Source organism: Dermacentor variabilis, chromosome 2 (genome assembly GCF_050947875.1).
Source record: "Dermacentor variabilis isolate Ectoservices chromosome 2, ASM5094787v1, whole genome shotgun sequence".
In the NCBI taxonomy this organism is placed as follows: domain Eukaryota; kingdom Metazoa; phylum Arthropoda; class Arachnida; order Ixodida; family Ixodidae; genus Dermacentor; species Dermacentor variabilis.
Genome location: NC_134569.1, coordinates 84,859,898 through 84,880,362, shown reverse-complemented (window position 1 = coordinate 84,880,362; position 20,465 = coordinate 84,859,898). Strand labels below are relative to the sequence as shown.

At 45.3% G+C, this 20,465-nt stretch overlaps 1 protein-coding gene across 2 annotated transcripts in view; it reads right to left on the bottom strand.

Annotated features, from left to right (window-relative positions):
* LOC142572214 (E3 SUMO-protein ligase RanBP2-like) overlaps window positions 1–20,465 on the bottom strand; it is a 163,568-nt gene that overhangs the window by 76,855 nt on the left and 66,248 nt on the right. For both annotated transcript variants that reach the window (XM_075681165.1, XM_075681166.1), the window contains 5 exons: window positions 17,248–17,368; window positions 13,788–14,099; window positions 11,315–11,498; window positions 8,592–8,764; window positions 3,321–3,554 (listed from right to left, as the gene is read on the bottom strand). In XM_075681165.1, coding sequence (XP_075537280.1) covers window positions 3,321–3,554; window positions 8,592–8,764; window positions 11,315–11,498; window positions 13,788–14,099; window positions 17,248–17,368 — 1,024 coding nt within the window. The remainder of the gene's footprint in view (window positions 1–3,320; window positions 3,555–8,591; window positions 8,765–11,314; window positions 11,499–13,787; window positions 14,100–17,247; window positions 17,369–20,465) is intronic.

The window sequence follows — 20,465 nt, the reverse complement described above, 5'->3', positions numbered from 1 at the left end:
TTCTATATAGCTTTCATAGATTACAAAAAGGCATTTGATTCAGTATAGATACCAGCAGTAACAGAGGCATTACATAATGAAGGAATACATAAATACCTTGGAAAATATCTATAGAAATTATCACAGCCACCTTAATTCTACACAGGAAAAGTAGGAAGATACCTACAAAGAAAGGGGTCAGAGATGGAGAGACAATCTCCTCAGTGCTATTCACTACGTGCTTGGAAGAAGTATTCAAGCTATTAAACTGAGAAGGGTTAGGAGTAAGGATCATCGGCGAATATCTCAGCAATCTTTGGTTTGCTAATGACATTGTTCTATTCAGCAACAATGCAGACGAGTTACAACGAATGACTGAGAACCTTAATAGAGAGAGCGTAAGTGTGGGGTGGAATATTACTATGCAGAAGACAAAGGTAACGAAGAATAGCCGGGCAAAAGAACAAGAGTTCAGGTTCGCCAGCCCACCCCTAGAGTCTGTAAAGGAGTACATTTACCTAGATTAATTGATCACAGGAAACCCTGATCATGAGAAGGAAATTCATAGAAGAATAAAAATGGATTGGATCGCATATGGCAGACATTGTCAGCTCCTGACTGGAAGCTTACCATTATCATCGAAAAGGAAGGTGTACAATCAGTGCATTTTACCAGTGCTGACATATGGGGCAGAGACTTGCGAGACTGACAAAGAAGCTTGAGAATAAGTTAAGGACTGCGCAAAGAGTTATGGAACGAAGATTGCTAGGCATAACATTAAGGAGACAGAAAGAAAGCAGTTTGGATCAGATAGTAAATGGGTATAGACGATATTCTAATTGACATTAAGAGAAAAAAATGGTACTGGGCAGGTCATGCAATGCGCCAGTTAGATAACCGTTGGACCATTAGGGTTACAGAATCGGTACGAAGAGAAGGGAAGTGCAGTCGAGGACGGCAGAAGACGAGGTTGGGCTATGAAATTAGGGAATTCGCGGGCACTAGTTGGAATTGGTTGGCGCAGGACAGGGGTAATTGGAGATCGCAGGGAGAGGCCTTCGTCCTGCAGTGGACATAAAAAAGGCTGATGATGTAGTAAGCATTTGTTTATTTTTCTCTTGACACGCTCATTAATTCAACATACAAGTAATTCAGGCATATTTTAGGTATTGTGAAATCCAAATTAACCAGGTTTTACTGTAAATACCCTAGACTTTTATGAATATGAATAAAAGGGAACCTGAAAAGTTAAGACTGCTCCACTCTCTAAGTGCTCAGGCAGGGCTGTAGGCATTGGACTCTGAATGCTCGTTTCAACTGTATGCCTGCAGGGAGACACTCAGCTTTTAATAAGGTGGTGCCTGTCAAGCATCTGCAAAATTACTAGCTCTATTATTCCCAATGTGGCAGTAGCCAATTCCACTATTTCTATTAATGCACTATGTGAAAACTGAGTAAATGCATGAACCTTTCAACTCTTCAAGTTATTTTTTAAAGAAATGCAAAAAATTAACCAATCCTCTCTTCTTTATTCCTACAAATTACTGCTCGTTACAAAATTATTGATCATTACACATGGATTTGAAAAACATGCCCAGTTTATCAATTACAGTGACGCAAAATATCAGTGAAAAATGTGCGACCAGAAAGACTTTCCCTCAGTATACATGCAATGTTTGAACGTAATTATATGAGAGGTGATAAGTTTATAACAAACGGAATCTAAAATACCTAAGAGCCAAAAAATCTCAAATGCACGAATCGAAGCAAGTTTACGAGCATGGCATGGCTTTGGCAAGCAAAGCAGAAGCTGTGACCTGGATGAGTATAGCTCACTATTTGGAGATATTAGCAGAAACAGTTAGGATGAGTACAGCTCAAGCTCTGTAGTTAAAGGGTTAAAAAGGTGCACATAGTTAACTTGCAAGTTAACTGCGACTTTCGCAGCGGCTGGACGCAATAGACATGACGGTTGTAAACTAGAAACTGCCGCAGAAAACAAGTGAAGATTTTTTACTATTTTAATGCGACTAACACTTGACAAGCCATTTAAAGGCACAGTCAATGTCAAATTTTTAGGACTCCCTAGGAACCGCGAAAATGTTTGGGGGAAAAAAAACGAATGCATGCTTTTTACTGCCCCCAAGGGCTCAGATCACCACAGGCACGTCTGAAATACACCTGAAGGCCTGCCAGTACACTTATTATGCATATCGGTGCTCGTATTGTGACAGGAGATGCCGGGTGCATGCGTGTATAAATAAGTAATACATACTGTGTCCAGTGACAATTGCTCCTTATCACTCTTGGTATGCTTCACCGCAATATAACACATACGCTTTACCGCATAACTTTGCTGTAGTGAGGCGAAACTAAGTTTCAGGATCCTGCATTAGGGAAAGTGCAGTGCATTCCGAGCTTCAAACCATTGGCAAGGATTACAAAGGCGGAGTTGCCGCAATTGCTAAATGTGGCGAATGTCAAAATAGCATGACCTAGCGGGGCCGCGGTCATTGCAACGGCTGCCAGAAGATCTGTGTGCAAAAGCGCTGGTTCGAGGTGGCGAGATAATCGAAATGGTGGCGGTGGTGGCTTCGATTAATGCATTTTCGGACCTGCAATCATGGTAAAAGGTCCCAAAAATCAGACAGCGACGGTTTTTTGCGTTTGAAATTTCAGACTCTCTTATACACTTATTCTATGGGGTACGTGGCAGTGCCACTTATTTCTGTGCACTCTTCTCAGTGTCACAGTGTATCAGGTGGCGGGTTTTTTGCTTTCCATTGTAATATTATGTGTCCATGTCGGCCATGTCGCCCACTTCTGGAAGACGCCACAATTATAGATAGGGATAAGCGCGAGTGTGTAAGACTAATAATAGAAATGGAACAGATCCTCTTGGCCACTGACCAATGCATCAGCAAACCGTCACTGTCATTGTCCACGAGAGAGTTGGATTATTTGTGCATGGCATAGAGGCTGAACTGCATTTTCCATATGCAATTTAGGTTTTCTTGTGTTATCCTGTTGTATCAGTTTTACATTGCTCTCATACAGTCATGTACGTAAGTGCATCCTCATGGTAGATATAGTGTGCACGTGGATGTTTGAGGGTATTCAGTATGACCAATCCCGGAAGTAAAATTTTCGTTGTTGATACTTAACACTAGTCTTCGTCTTCATTTGTTCTCGTGTCTTTGTTTTGTTGTGCTATACAGATGCCTTTCAATGATGACCGACCAATAGGCCCATATCACCACCCTCGTCTATCAGTTCAGCTTGACTTAATATTTGCCTTTAGTGTCCCGTTAAGCATACATTTCTTGAAATGGTACACTAACCGAGAGCTGCTCCAGGGCAGCCTGCTGCTGCCTGACTTCGGCCAGGACAGACTGGTGGCTTTCGCGCAGCTCCCTCAGCACATTCTGGTTGGCCTCCTGCACCTGACGCAGGTGACTCATCACCAGCTCCTGATGCAGCGACAGGGATCGGAGCTGCAACTCAACAAACTCGTTAGCAGCAGCAGCAGCAGGCACAGAAGCCTGCGCCCTCGGCTGTCTTGTTGGGGACTCAACCTGCAGAAGGTAAAAGCAACCTCAAACTATGGGCTATAGAATTACACAAGACAGAAAACATGCTTCACTAACATGGTCTCTACCCCAAATACATACTTTCAAGCATCAGTTCTACAAACTCACTTGTTTAATTGAAAATGATCACTTGTACAACTTTTGTGGAAACAACCAGTGATTATAATAGCACTGACTGTGTGGGCAAGTTCTGCATATTTAATAAAAGGACTGCTATAAACTGTTAGAACTTCTCTGTGCTTACATCTACAATTCAGACATTTAGTAAAGGAATGAACAGCACTAGCTGGTGGACATTCATGACTGTACTGCATTTAGTATTACACTGACAGAAGGACTATAGCACCAACATAAAACAAAACCAACCAACCGCGTTACAGTTAAACCTTGATATAACGCACTTCAGTATAACTAAATTCTCGATATAAGGAAGTATTTAACTTTTCATAACCTCTTGTTCATAGAACACCATGTAACGAGAACCTCAGTATAACGAAGCATGTTTCTATTCAATTTCGCTGTTGTATGCGATTTCACTTATGCAGATAAGGAATGCCGAGACAAGAAATGTAAACTTCCGTGAATGCAGATGGTCAAATAATTGAATTACAAGCGGCTGCTTGCAAACGCTGGCGCACGTCTCAGTCTTGGCTGCACATGGCTGTAAGCACAGCTGAGCACATACGCATCTGGGCACCTTGCTTTAGAGGTACAGCTGTGGCGTGTCCAAAAAGTGGGCATGCCAAGATAGCGTGGCATCATCTAAGCTGTCTTCCCACAAGTTTAGTATTGAAGGTTGTGTAATCTCAAGTTTCAGTGACCTGTTGGAGCGAGAGGCAGACCAAGCATTCACTCTCCACAGCGGGCACTTTTCTTGATAGTGTCTTTTTAGTGCGGGTGACACTATTAGCCGCGCGGGCGAAGTGCACGCGAAAGCGTGGCTGGCTTTGCTTAATTCGTACTGCCTATGGGAAGATATTAACGATGTCGCATGAAACCATATCATTCATCACCTACTCCCAAATTCTTCAAAAACTAATTGTTTTCTGATTCAAATTTACTTTTTTCAATTCCCGGATAATTTGGAAAATTCTGCGGCCCCTTTCAACGAAAGAAAAAGCGATCGGTGACTTTACTTATATGCATAAAGAGGTGGAATTTCAAAACAACGCAAGTTATACATAAGGAAGCAAATCGCCAATTTTACCTACTTCAATCGGCCATTTTCACGAAGCGACAGCGCATGCGCCCTGCGCTAGCGGATTAGTCGCAAAACGTTTTGGAAGGGACGTGCATGCAGCCGTGTGGCCAGATATCGGGGACAAGACCCCCGAAACAAAAAGAAGTGCACAGATGTGCACAGCACCAAACACTCATGCCGTGTACCATGTTCAAACTCCACTGGTAGCTCTGTGTCGGTGCTGTGCTGAAAACAAGCGTAGCATAAGACTGAAACTTCACTTCAAAACAGAAAGCGGCCAGGGCTTCATCCAGACTGCACAATGAACCACGTAGTTGCCGTCTTTCATTGGTGGGTAGGAAATTTAGCAAAAAACCCTTGCGTTAAAGTTGGGCGACACTTGAAAGACAACACGTTGCTGACAAAGGCTTCTTGCAGTGTAGGCCCTCCCTTGCTGGTAGTAGCAGCATGTACCAGACATCACGCATCCATTTAAGATGCGGTAACACAGGGTTAATACGAGACCACCGAAACCGAAAAGACGCTGACGCCAACGATTGGCTGGCTATTCAGCAATGTGTCACTGAGACCATTTGTTCATAATAGGCCGACAATGACGCAACCAACGGGCGCGAGTTGTATAGCGCAACGGGCTTTCTTGTCGACAGCACCGACAAAATCGGCATGCCAACCATGATTGTTCGACTGAACACCGCACAATCGACCATTGAACCAATAATGCGATGGGCACTGCTTCTTCACTTATTCACTTATTCAAATCTAGGCCGATAGTTTTCCTTTCAAATAATCATATACTAAACTCTAGGGTCAGCTTAAACTCGAGGATTTTAAAAATAACGTGCCAGTTTGTAATTAAAAATGATAAATATGGTGCATAACTAATGCCACCTAGAAAAGTCAGTATCACACCCACTATTAGCCATTCCAGTAGCCAACTGAAGTAGATGAGCGACTTTGCTATTTTGCATGCTATTTTGATTATCGGCGTGCGGCGTGGCCCATAGCGTGGCATTACCATAACAGCTATAAACAGGCGACGGCACTATAGTGCCGCTTTTAAACGAAAGGTTGTGCTAGCCACAACGAGAGAGAGAGAGAGAGAATAAACTTTTATTGAGCCCTTTGTAAAGGTCGGTGCGCACTGGCACCAAACGGTGTGGAACCTTCTTCTCAGGTCCCATATGCATCCACCAGTTCCTGGCCCCTAGCCGCCAGCGCGAGCTGGGTCGGTAGGTCGGGGCTGGGCAACAAGGTCTCCCATCGCTCGGGGGGGTTGGGGCTGGGGAGGGTGGGGGGTTCTTGAGCTTAGTGCACTCTGCAAGGATGTGTGCTAGAATGACTTGTGATTATCTGCAAAACGGGGGCTTCGTCAAACGTTCCAAGACGGGTGGGACTTCGGCATCGAATAGAAAAACATCCGTCGTTGGAGGGGTAACGGGGGTTGCTTTATGTGTTTGCCACAACGAGGAAATGACAGCGATACGGAAAATAAGCGCGCAATAACAGAGAGGAGCTAAGATCGCGCCACATTTCGATGCGTGCGAAGCATGCCACACTGTCTGCACGTGCATCGGCGTGCTGACGTGAGCTTGTACGCATCCACAAATGTGTGTGTGGTCTGGCTAGCAGCGATGATATCGTAGAGTGAGCTCGGCATGTTCATATCAAATAAATTTTTTCATTTTGTCAATGCCGCCCTCACTTTTTTGTTTGGCCTACATTTGAGGTAAGTTTTTAAAATTTTTTCTGGCTTCAGACAGTCGGGGAACGGCTTACAATCGGCGACAACCTAGATTCAAGTAAATGCGGTATATCTATACAACTATTAGCACCCAAAATCTCAAAACATGGCTTCGAAGTTTAAATCATGCCGTCGAGTCAGCAGAGCTGCTACTGTGACCAGTGGATGCCAGCGGTGTACCCCCAAGGACAATGTCAGCTCGCATGTTATGGACAGCGTGTGGACATTTTCTCGGCGCGGCCACTGGTGCATGTACTACCTTGTTAGCAAAGCACGTGTTGATGTTAGACTGTGTGACGTTTCGCTGGAATATGTAGTGATATAAGGTTGGGGGGATGTGGGGATGCGCGACTCTCATGCGTCCCCTGATATGTTGTTTTCCCGCACGGCTCGCATGGCCTGGCGCCCGCGGCGGTCGGAGTGGTTGAGGTGCAGTGCGAGAGATGGCGCGAGTGTTGCGCTGCGGCGGGGCTACTTGGGCACAAGGGAGAACACGCTCCCTCTTGGGCGGCGGACCGGCGAACGCGGTGGACGTCCCGCGCGTACGCCGATCCGTGCTTCTGCGAGACCATCTCACGCGGCCGCCTTCGAGCGCGCCACTGTTCGTGTGACCGTACGCGCGAACGACCAGGCATTGGAATCCAGCATGGGGTGAACATATTCGCTCGTTATCCGGTCGCGGTGAGTCTGACTTCTAGATTTGTCGAGCGCCCATCGGCATGTTTTGTGGATAGCCACTCGGCTAGCTGGCATTGATCTATGAAAGGTGCAATAAATGCCCTTGTGATTGTTTGCTCTACTGTAATGTCGTTCCTTTGTCCCAAGAGTACGGGAGGACAATCCTACAACGTCTCCTGCTCTTTCTTCGCATTGCCCTCATCGCACTCCCCTAAGCTGGCGCGCTTCGGTCAAAATGCTTTTGCTGCCTCACTTTTCTGCAGGATTTTCCGTTCTGTCTGTCTGTCTGTTCCCCTGTCCTGCAGCAGCGCGCACAGACAACAAAAGTATGTCACTTTCTACTGTGTTCCAGTGCGCAATCATGCTTTATTAACCACTTGTGTCTGCCTCAGTATTCGTGTAGCACTGACTTCTACCGCTCTTCAGGTATTCTCGTGCAAGGTGCACCAAATTGTGTGCTATGCAAAACAAGACAAACACAACAGCTCAAGTGTGATGCTGTCAGCAGAGGTACGCCGCGTAGCAATAAAGCGAGAGAAAAAAAATGAAGGCGAGGCCTGTGATTTATGCATCACACACTCCTCAAGCTCCGGTATGAGAAAAAGCAGGGAACGAATTTTGTCTGCGGGGGCTACACAGGGCAAGTGGAGAGAGTGTCTCTTGGCAGTGGTCCTCCCATCATGAAATCACGGGTTCACGGCATTGAAATATTTATATCTCGGCTATTAAGGGACCAATTCGAAAAATTCTTGCTGCAGAACACTCCCTAGAGTGGCATAACTTCCAGCAACTGAAATTTGCCATATGGCCTAGTGAGGGGCCCTTTGATGAAATAATGCATCATATTCAAAAGATTATTTTATTTAATTGATTTTCATTGACTTAATATGTGGCACCATGACAGAAGTACAGAATAATATAGCTAGATATTGTGTCGCACTGCTCTGTTCATACACCTGCCATAATTATTCTTCCCTGAACAAGTGTTGTAGATTGCCTGCGTCCTTGCGAGAACACTGTGTAGACGTCTCACACTATGCACCCACTTGATTGGGGTTTTCATTTTGGCATGGTTTGTGAACAGTGAACTGCATGAACATTTAAACAGCATAATATTAAATGTTATGGCCTTTGTGAGGAATAAACAAACATTGCATGAGGTTGTACATTGCACAGGATGAAAGTGAACACAGAATTGTATGCACTGGCATTAGTTGTGCAGGATTTGAGTTGTGCACATAAATTCTGCATGATTTTTCTTCAAGTAGTCCAGAACTCCACGAAGCAAATTTGCAAAGTGTCAGTTTTTAACGTGATCTCATGTTTCATGAAGCAACAAAACCACAAAGGGCGACCAATATTATATACCCAGGATGCCAGAAACAGACCGCCAGCTACATACCTCTGACAAAGAGGACTGGTTTGCATCTGTACGTGATGGGTAGAAGCTTGGGTCAACTTTAGGGGTGCTGTTTTGTTGAGGCCGACGAGTAAAACTAACATGGGAAGAACGGGGTGTGGAGGAGGCATCTGGTGCCCAAGACGTTTCTGCTGCCTCTTCAGTGTAGGAGCCATCTGAGGGGAAGAAATAGGGAGAGAACAAAAGCTGAAGTGAACTGGATTTTGTTCAGTTTACAGGCATCATTTTAGTATTATCCTTCTAAGGGCAAATTATATTTTGAAGCATGTGTCGAAGCATGCATGGTGTAGTACCATTGGAAGTGTACTGCATGCTTTTGAAGGGACACTAAAGGCAAACACTAAAGGACACTGACTAAGGCAAGCTAAAGTGATAGATTAGTGCTTGAGAATCTCTAAGGCATCAATATTATCGCGAACAGAGCCTTAATAATCAAGAAATTGAGGTAAATGCAGGACATGATTAGAGACTAGCCCGGGACATCCAAGCACTTGCCCGATGACAAAAGCATTCCCAAATTAAATTCAGTGACTAGTACTCAACTACTCGTTGCATAAAACATCCTCATATCCTAAAAAAAAATAGGACTCATTGAAATTACCCTTGACAATGACATAGGCAGTAGAAAGGTTTCGTTTTTGCTCGACTCCGCACTGCCCACGCTTTTGCGTTTCAGCAGTTTTGTTATTGCACAGTGCTGCGCTGGTTTTGTTTGCTCACGAAACTCGCACAAACTGCAAGTGGCAGATAATTCAAGTACCATGCGATGTTATGGGATGCCTCAACGGTCTAGACCACTTCACAAAAAAGCACCTGCAGCGGCAAATCTGCCGCTGTGTCTTGGCTCGGTGCCGCTGTCTGTCGGGCACCGTTTCACTCACCAAAGGCAGCAAAGGGTGGTGATGGCATATGCAACGTCACCACTTCCCCCGTTGGGTGGCAAGAGATTTGAATTTCGATAAAGGTATTCGGACCCTTCGGATACAATTTTCTCGTAAACTGGCGTTGAAGCAGGAACTTCGTAGTTTTTTTGAACATTCGCCTCCCTCTGCAGCAAATCCGCACGCTGCAACAGTGCAGTGTCACGCTGAACGCCGGCACTGTCCGGAACACTTTCACTCGTTAGTAAGCTGGCTAGGCCTACTTCGGCATCGTCCGGAGCTTCGGCAGCGCTTGCCGTTGGCAGCACACTATTCTCGATGTTCTCCGAAGGAATGGAACGCTTTTGAAAGTTATAAGCCGATCGGTTCTTTCTTTCTTTATTTATTATTATTATTTTTTTTTTTGCCGAAGTTGTGCCTCATGGCAAACTTCCTGGTGGATTGGAAATCGTTGCGCACTTGTCACAAACATACAAGATGCGCCTTCGCGTCACCTGCGGAATGGAGAACGACAGGAACCCTGCACAGCCAACCACAGCACGCGTTTCTGGTCACGCACGCTAGTCTATGAATGGGATCGCGCATCTGGACTTTCTTTTTCTTCCCGGAATCACTTTTGGCAGGAAATTGAAGAAAGACTCCTCTTTGCAACGTGACTAAGATGGCTGTGATCGCACATGTAGAAAAAGAGCTAAGCACTGCGAGAAAAAGGTTTGTTTTTTACGCGGAATTCAGCTCACAAAGATGTTATGAATTGATATTGCAGGCAAAATACTGTTCCGCGAGATGTGAAACTTGGCGAATTAAAGGAACAGTCGGTAACTGTAGGTATTGAAAATGTTATTTTCAAAAAATCTATTTTTTTTTCGAGATTTTTTTTGCCTGAAGATTTGTGTCATATTGTATCTCTCTCAAGTCGGGCTTAAACAAAGCGCCACATATGTAAAGAGCAAAGCAGCGCGGCCTGCGTGGCGATGTCAGCGTCGCCAACGTGCCCTCATGCACTAGCACCCTCCCCATCCACAATGGCATGGAGTTCGAATTACCAGTGGTGGTGCGGATTTCAGAGTGAATTAGCGGGATGGATCACATATTGCTTTCAATACATTGTTGAACGAATGGAAATGAATGAAACATTGTTGAACTTAGAATTATACGAAATTTCGAATTAACGAGTTGAGAATTCCAGTAATTTTGACTCGCCCTGTGGCCCCGGCAAGCAATGTTTTATTTAATGGCATTAAACTTTCATAAATTCAACCCCTCAGAGCATGCCTATCATGGAGCGTCACAAATGAGGAATGCAAATAAACAAAATATGGGAAGCAGTACGGGTACGAAAGGAACGCTCTGCATTTTTATATTCTTGTGTTCACAGCCAAGCATGAAACGATGGCAGCTTGCCTCAAGATCCTAGTGGTCACCATCCATGATAGTGTTGATCACAACTATGAATTTGTCTGAAGCAATCGCAGCAAGCAGTATTTTTGTTTCCCCTTACGCACTTGTTTTGGTTGCATTCATTTCTGCATGAGAAACGCAGTGCTGCGGTGAGAAAGCCACAAATTCTGCTGCATACTTCTGCGAAATATTTTGCCATGAGATAAAGGAAGGTCTTCAAATGGCAGAAGAAAAAAAATTCATTAGACTGGAAATTTCTAGCAATTCGGCCATTTCATTGCTGCATCCTCCTTTTTTTTTTCAGATTATTTCATGTTTTGGGGCTACACGAATTTGTGTGCCGTTTTGAGAGATCTGTACCATCAAGATTCTTCCGTGTTCACAACAGCCAACCGTCCATAGAGGCGTGAAAGAGGTGCTCACTTGAGACATTAATGAGGCGCCCCTCAAGGTCATCCAGCTGAGCACGTACAGCGGACGCCAGGGCCTGGTCTGGCTCTCGGCGGCCACGCTCAAGGGCCAGCTGCAACGCGGCCCGTTCCCTCTGAAGCAGGGCATGCTGCACACCTCGCTGGGGAGACTCACGCTGGGCCATCTTCTTCATCACCTGTGTGCCAATTCCACAGCGACTGGTACCACTCGCTAATAAAAATTACTAGACTGGGTTAGGTTCATAATCAGATGCAGGAAGCTAATGGATACACTGAAATCTCAGTACCATGCTGGTATGGGCTATTATATTGACAGCTTTAGTTTAGCATATTTAGACTAACAGTGTGCTCAAAATATGTACGTGTCAATATTTTTCAAATTTAGACTTTCCCAGATATGCACGGTTTACATAAGGAGCATGGACAAATTGGTGGTAATCCTGGTCACCTCATCAAACTGTTGGCAGTGCTGTTGTAGAACTCGCTTCGTTCATAGCTAATGAGTGTAAAACAGCTTTTGCATAGTCTCAAGCCATCTCGACGACATAGTAAATTATGGATAAATTTGTGCAGTTTTCGAGTTAGTTTCTCGTTTCGAATGACTCACAGCCTAACAAGAGGAACGTCTTTAAATGGTAGCACCACCGATCAGCGATGTCAAGAGTTAGGCAAGATGGCTGGCTTGTACTGATTTCACTGCATCTGCTGGCATGGATGCAGTGAGCATATGACGCAAGTCCTTGCTTGCACAATGCCCCAACGCTCTCTGGCACAGTGCTGAAATGATAATGTTGATGTGCCTTCACACACAAAAGCACAGGGCGCTTGGAGGCCGTTGTTCTAATCTCTGAGGCTTGTTCTACCGGGCCGCCCGATGACGACGACGCACTGCCGGGATTGCACAACAAAAAGTGGAAACATTATGTGTTAACCGATATGCACGCAATAAGCTGGTACGGTTTATGCTGATACAAAAGGCATTACATTCAATGGCCGCTGAGTCAGGGATTTGACTTTATTACTTTTAAAACTAAAGTATGCTTAAGCGGATACTGTTTAACGAGCTTTTACTGCATACAGTCGAACCCGGCTACATCAAACTTGCAAAAAAACGCCTATCAGTTCGATATAGGCAATAATTCGATATAAGCCTGCTAAAAAAGTGGACGTCATAAAAGCACATACCATTTATAAAATCCCTTTATTGATGAAACTAGCTTGGTTTCACATTAAATAGTCCTGTATTTTCTTCTGCTTGGGCAATTTCCCTGCCTGCAACGCATGCACTTCTCCACATTGTCTAACAAGCCGGAGCAGCTGAGGCCGCAACCTTCCACATTCGTGCGGAATACTGGACTAGTGAGTGCACCAATCATCTCAGAGAAGTGTGCAAAGGACCTCATTGTGCCCACTTTCACTTGTGCTCGGTGCGATGTTGGCAATGTAGTCTTCATTTTACGTACCAGCATCGGGGTTTTGGTGCCAAATTCAAATACTGATACTTCGACCTTCATTTTCTCACCTAATAATCAAGCTATTATTTTGAAATGACTGCCTCCAGAGTTCTCAAACAATGCTTTATTAGTCTAAACTGATTTATTGTTTCGCTTTAGTGTCCCTTTAATGATAAAAGTTAGTGCGGAGAACGTTTCAAAATGAAGAATTTGCGGAACACAGTTTAAACTGACAGCGTCGCAGAGTCAAGATCACACACATGACATCTGCACTTTCCAACAGGCAAATGCGAAACGCACTCACTGCCTCAACAGGTTATTCCAAGTTTGTGGAGTTGGCAAAAACAACAAATTGATTTAACAGTCAAAATTCATTTTCCAAGCCTCACCGATAATTCAGAAATCGTCAGTCAAAAAGTGGCAATGCACATGCATTCGATGCGGACGAATGCAAAAGGCTTCTCCGTGGCCAAGGAAACCGCCGCACACCTGCGAAGCCAGCACACCGCTGCCACGTTTTCTTTTTTTTTTTTGCCCCTCCGTTTGTTTACTCGCTTGAAGTCTCTTCCTCCGCTTTTGCATCACCCTCATTGCTCTCTACTTGGCCAGCACGCCTCACTGAGAAATGCGCTTGCTGCCTCGCTTGTCTGCGGGATTTCCTGGCAACCGCATTATAACCAGTATTTCGTCTTGCATGGAATCACTATAACCGGTATGCACATACATGGAGTTCTATGAGACGATGAACAGGAGTTTGAGAACACTGCATTATATCCGGTCCTGCACTATAAGTGTTTACGTTATGAGTGGTCTAGGTGTGGAATGCACACATTCCTGCATCTTACTGAAAGACTGTCTGTGCTGTTCTAGAGACACTTTAAACAGCAGCATCACAAACTCTTGAGATCAACCACAAATTTAGCCCGCTGAAGCAAATTTATAATGCAGTCAGGAAAATAGAAAGCAACATCCCTTAGCACAATACGTGTAACAGCAGTGTGGAAGACTTACGAGAGCAGTGTAAAAGGCAGCCTGTGCAGTGGTCAACTGGGAGAGCATCTCAGCAGCCTCGTCCAGACAGTCTGCATTCATAGCACGCACAGCCAGAAACATCTTGGCTTCTTGTTTGAGGGCCCTTGTCTCCTGTGGCCCTGTCAATGTACTACTGGCTGACACACAAAACAGCCGGCGTGATGCTGACAGTGGGCTGCTGGTGTTGCCAGACTTTTCCAGCATAGAAATGACAACCTCCCAATAGTGTGCCGCCCTGTCTTCTAGAGCCTTAGACTCCTCCTCCAGGCCATCAGCACGCCTGGACGACGACTGCAAACCAGAACCATGAGGACAATGTCATAATGCAATGCATACCAAAGTTCAAAGTTCAAAGTTCATTCCAGTGCAACATGCTGGAGCGCAATCCTGTAAGTTTGAAAAGCAAACAGTTTTCTTGCCCTCTCAATATTGTTAAAAATCGCCCTTCCATAAAAGTGCAATTATGTTTACTTTCCAAATCGTCACACAATAATATCCCAGCATGTTACATGGGCAACCTTAAAAACACGTTGAGAGATGCGAAGTTCAATATACAACAAGAAAAAATTGGAGGTGTGTGAATACTAAATAGCAGATTTCTAATTAAAGATCAGAAAATTTATCACCAACTTTAATGCTTATAAATTTTGGACAAGAAAACATGGTGCTGCATATGCTCGAGAATCTCCTAAGCATTGCGCAACAAAAATGCAGCAAGCTATCAGTAACTTGGGTACACGTAAATCAAGATACAGTATAACCTCATTATAACAGACCTCGAGAGTGAATAAGATTTTGATCTGTTGGAAAAAAAAGTATGTAGTACAAGTAATACTGTTACAAAAGACTTTTGTAAACACTAAATGGGTTTGTTATAACCAGAGTGAATTACAAGTCACAAACACAGATAAAGAATGGATTTATTCCTCTCCTGAAAGAAGCTTCTAAGCTTCAACTGCACTGTACAGCTTTGGTGATGAAGACAATACATGTCTTATCATCACAAGGGTGTTCACTTGATCTGCCGTCATAGTATTTTGCTCAACATAGTTCTTTAGGCCTTTTATGTATTCCAAGGATATAGGAGTTGCTACTTTCTCGGCTACAAGCCCTGTTATGTCCTTCCCTTCCTCTTCTACGTCTTGATCTGCAGTAGACACTCTGCAGAGTTGATCTACAATTTTTTAATCTGTCAGCTGTTCCGTTTTGACCAGTCAAAATATTATTCAAATATAAGTGGTAAGTAAATATTGCTTTTATGCTCTTTCTTTTTTTCTTTTTTTAAACAATTTGAGGCGATTGCCGACTGTTTTAAAATGCTCGGTCAGACAGCAAATAACTGATCATGGGTGAGAACCCCACAAAAGATATCTTTAAAAAATTCAGTAACACTTTGTTAATTTAGAAAATTTAATAATGAACTCATCCTTTGGCCCAAGAAATGTTTGCAGCTTTACTTCCGAGAAGCAGAAAACTGGAAAGCACCCATGAGCTTCCCAATCACAAGTGAATAATGCATTCACCGCACTGTCGCTGCTGCCACAAAGGGCGGCAAAAGTGCAGCAATTCGAGGGGGGGAACCAAGCTAGCCTCGGTCGGTTATATTGCACCGAAACAGCACTCAGCTGAAGTGACGGTTGTTCCAGCAATTGCGCACCGCCGCCACGGCTTGTTATATACAGTCGCCATCTGATAAATCGGACACCGATAATCCAGAGAGCGTCGTGGCAGCACCAATGGCCCCCATACACTTAAATGTGTGAAGAAGAGCAATATTTCGAACAGCCGCCAGCTCTACATTCGATTATCCGGACTCCGTCCATGCCTGTAGTGCACGCCAACTCTGCCAGCATTATGTCCTCTGGCAACCTCAATGAGACACCAAGTATGGCCTCAGAGATTACATGCTAGATGGTAATCTCTGAGGCCTAGCCTTGATCGCTGCTTTACGCCTCGGAGATTTAACTGCAACTGCCAATCTTGGACACTTTGCCCGAATTGTCAGGTCACATGAACATCACGATCATCATATCCTTTTCCGGTACCCCCGCACATGGCCTGCTATCGCCATTCTGTGTAGTTTGCCTTGCGCACAGCGTTCTGCCATGCTGTGCTTGTTTGTTTAAGCTCTCTGCTGGCTCCAACAAGTCTTTCTCGTGAAGATATAGATAGGCCACATCAACTGGCCCCAACGGTGCCCTCGTAGCCCGACTCTAAATGAGTCTCGAGTCGCAGTCCGAATGAGCCTGACTCTGCAATTGAAGAGGCTGAATTGTCACTCATCATAAAGAGCTCAAACGCGGACATCATTGATGACCTGCTGGGCTGCTGTGTGCCGGTTCCTGCCACCGTTAGACTTGAAGACTTTGCAGATGTCGACAGCACGGTTTTGTCGTGTGCCGAGCTGAACGATGATGCAAGAATTGAGCAAGTTCTCCCACCGTCAAACAGCGACACTGACTCTGATGATATACCGTGTGCTCCGGAGCCTTTCACATAAGCTGTTGCAGTCCTCGCATGGGCATGCAGCAAAACTCAAATCTAGCATAAATACAGGCAGACTTGGTCGCACATAAGCGGAAGTAAGTGCAGCAACGCATCAACCACTTCTCCCGTGCACAGATGCCTTAAAACCTAAATCAAGTGATTTTTCTTCAATACACTTGATTTTTTGGGCATTCTATAGTTCAGATTTATTTACGTCCCCCTTGGAGTCCGAATTATCGGTCGTCCACTGTATTTCATTGAAGTAGTAGTTCATGGCAAATTAAGCACTGATAATTACAGAAAAGGCAGCTGACATATCAGGCCAAATATGCAGTTTTAAAAAAAAAGCTTTCAGATTTTTTGGGGGGCTTTTGGAGGCCGTGTCCCTCCTCAAAAGTCTACACAACAGAAGAATGGCAACACACGTCTCAAGTACCAGCAAATCCAGCGAGTCATCGCACAACCGATTCCTAGCTATCGCTGCCAACCCTACTGCAATAAGCATCTTCACCTAACGATTTAACAGCATGTGAGGCGTGATGCAAATGGAAGCGTACTGCACGCTTTTAATAGGCGATAAACCAAATGTGCTGCCATTCCCTGCTGCACACAGCACAAAGTGAACATGGCGTTTCGCTCTTCCAGTAACCCATCCCCGTCTTGTAACATTAAGCAACAGTAGAACGAGAGCACACATTTGGGGCCGCATGGCTCCACCAGCTCGTCGCACGTTAGTATCTCGTTCTGCAACAATCTCGCAACACTTTGCTTTACGTAGTTGTGAACTACAGACCAGTCTGCCAAATTATTTAGTGACTTCAAAGCATGCATTCTCACGGTTAGCACATTCCCCCTCCCCCCCTATTTATTTCCTTAAATATATTTTCTAAAAAAGAAGGCTCTGTTGTCTTACTCTTGTATAACTGTCGCAAAGCAATGTTGTGAAACGTACCTTTTTTGCAAATGTCCTAGCCAAGTGAACGACCAGAGCAAGGTCCATGCTATGGTTTCCAATTCCACGGATCACTTCAAGCCCTCTTTGCAGAAGGCGCCTGAAGTCAGCCATTCGGTCCCTGAGCAAACAACGGAGAGGCAAGAATATACCATCCAGTTGCAGTGATGCACCGTTAAATGGGAAGTTTCATTTTACATGCCCAATTTCACAGCAAATGTATACAAATTGTAAACAATGCCAAGTCTACTCAATATATAAAAGGTATAAAATGGACGTCATTAATTACGATATTAACAGAATGGGAAAGTGCAAACAAGTGGTCACACTTCAAAAATAGGCCAAAACACACTATTTATTGCAATGGCAATAATGTGGGCACTTCAAGCAAATTTCCACTGCTGGCATCAACGTGAGGTTCTATATAAAGTCTAAGAGTGATAAGATTGCAGCTGCCACATGCTATACAGTGTGAGGAAAGCAGGTTGGTGGCTTGATGTGCTGCATCTTCCCTCTCTCTTGCGGGGGGGAAGGGAGGCCAAGTTTGTCAGTGCGACCGTGACTCCATGCTTGTTGATTTAGTACACGATGTTTAAAGCAGTTTACATGATCGATAAAACTACCAAGTTTACTTCGTATTTAATCTGCAGAAATTAGCTGTTTGTGATGATGTGGATAGTGGCGTGTGGCGGTGACAAGACCAGCTTGGAATGATGATTGTGTTGTGGCAACAACAAGAAGAGAATTGGCGATGGTGATTGCGGAAAACCACGTGCCACCAACAAGGAAGCGGTGCGAGAGCAAGCAGAGCATAAGAGCGAGCGCAAGTCTCGAACAGCAGCTGGCAAAACGGAGGTTCAAGGCTTGACGATTAGCGACCGGGTGTCCTGCTCTACGTGCGGACCTCGTCAGAGATCTCGCTAATTCGAATACGTATTCGTATTCAACTTTTCACACTATCGGCGCAGCCGAACAGACTGCATGTGCAACATGTCCGTGCAAAAGCCTGAGAAAAAAAAGAATACTATCAAATACGAATGCGAGTTTCCCACTGTCAGTGCGGCCGGACAGACTGCATGTGCAACACGTCCGTGCAAAAGCCTGAGAAAAAACGTATACTATCAAATACAAATGCGAGTTTCCCACTGTCATCGCAGCCGGGCAGACTGCATGCGGAATACACACCTGCACTAACCTGAGAAAAACAGGAATGTAATTAAACACTGAGGCAAACAAGAATTCGTGAGCTTCGTACTGCGCGTGGCCGGTCAGGACTAGCTTTCTGTATTCTACTCACACAGCGCTGCAACGCGGCAGCTGCGAGCGGCGGCGAAGCGGGTGCCCGACGGCCTGGGGAAAGCGTTCGCGCAGGCACTGAAAAATAGAGGAGGCACCGGTACGAGTCGCAGGTCGCTTTAGCCCAGACTACACGTACGCTTGCCGACATGCGCAAGCTTGCGCCGGCGCATGCGCAGACAGTGCGGCACAGCTCGTGCGCATGGAGGAAGTAAAAAAAACAAGAAGGGAGCGTCATGTGATTCCGCTGGCCTCAGCAAGCCAACTTCCTCTGAAGCCGCCCCTCTCACTCTCCAGGACTTTGTGCGTGGCGCCTTGTGGGTAGGAATAGGCCCACATTGTTGCCGAACCATTCGCGATTGTTTCGTACATGGTCGATTAGTGGCATAGTGGTGCCTGCCTTCAAAGGCATTGTTTCCATAATAGAGGAAACTCTGGCACTGAAGATTAGTGGCATAGTGGTGCCTGCCTTCAAAGGCATTGTTTCCATAATAGAGGAAACTCTGGCACTGAAGTCATTGACCTACCATGCCAATGGACTTGCCTGATCTTCAAGCGTGTGGATTCAGACGTTCTTGTAACTTTGTTTATTACACTTTATATGCCTCACTGTTGTAATTTTCAGAGCAATCTATACGGTTCGAAGTGCAGAAGACTGCAAACACGCACAATCGCTGCTAATTGCAACAATTGAGCTTGTCAAGGTGGCCAAATCGAAATGCACCAAATGTCTCAAAGCACTAGCATGCCCACAATAAATTCATAAGGGAATTTCACATTGCTTGTTGATGCATGCATCCGTGACGCAATGGTTTGAATATCGGGGTTCTGTGCTTAGAGGTTCTGTGTTCGAATCCTGTCATCAGACAGTTTTAATAATGTTTAATTATTTTTTACGCAGTGCACTGTTGAAAATGAGTTTACGAAGTCAAAAAGCCACTTGAAGTCAGAAGGACGAAGTTTAGGCAAATCCATGTTTCCCATAATTCCCATGCTGGCTCAAATTCTCCCACTGCACCTCCCATAGACACTAGCCCAAGGGCTCCCTCTAGTATTTATTGTATGAAACTATGGTCAAAGGTATGGAAGCATGTAAGAAGCATAATGCGTGGGTTTCTGCCACCACAGGCTTCGTTTTTTGCTTCAAATGTGTTGCCTTGAAACGTGGAAGACTGGGAAGCGAGATCCATGACAACATAATTTTCAAAGCATCACTTGCGCTTACCACCGCAGTTAGTCAACGCTCTCACCTCGAAACCCATCCAGAGTGTGCCTGAGCGTGGTTTATTGTTTCGTCAAATCAGGCGTTGTTTACTATAAACACCAGTGCATACTGCTCATTTTTGTTTCGCTGTCTTGCACCTTGTGGGGTGTTCTCGTCCCGAGCTCTTGGGACAAAGGAACGACAACACAGTAGTGCAAACAATCACAAGGGCATTTATTGCACCTTTCATAGATCAATGCCTGCTAGTCGAGTTGCTATCCACAAAACATGCCGATGGGTGCGCGACAAATCTAGAAGTCCGACTCACCGCGACCGGATAGCGAGCGAATATGTTCGCCCCATGCTGGATCCCAACGCCTGGTCATTCGCGTGTACGGTCACGCGAACGGTGGCGCGTTCCAAGGCGGCCACGCGAGACGGTCTCGCAGAAGCATGGATCGGCGCACGCACGGCACGGCACGTCCGCACTGTTTGCTGTCCCGAACCCAAGAGAGCAAGCGCCTTGTCTTGCGGTGCCCAAGTAACCCCGCCTGTCGGCGGCATTAGCAGCGCAACACTCGCGCCATCTCTCGTACTGCGCCTCAACCACTCCGAGCGCAGCGGGCGCCAGGCCACGCCGCGAAGCCGGATTACAGGAGACGCCCTATGCGGGAAAAACATATCAGGAGACGCGCAAGAGTCGCGCATCCCCACAGCC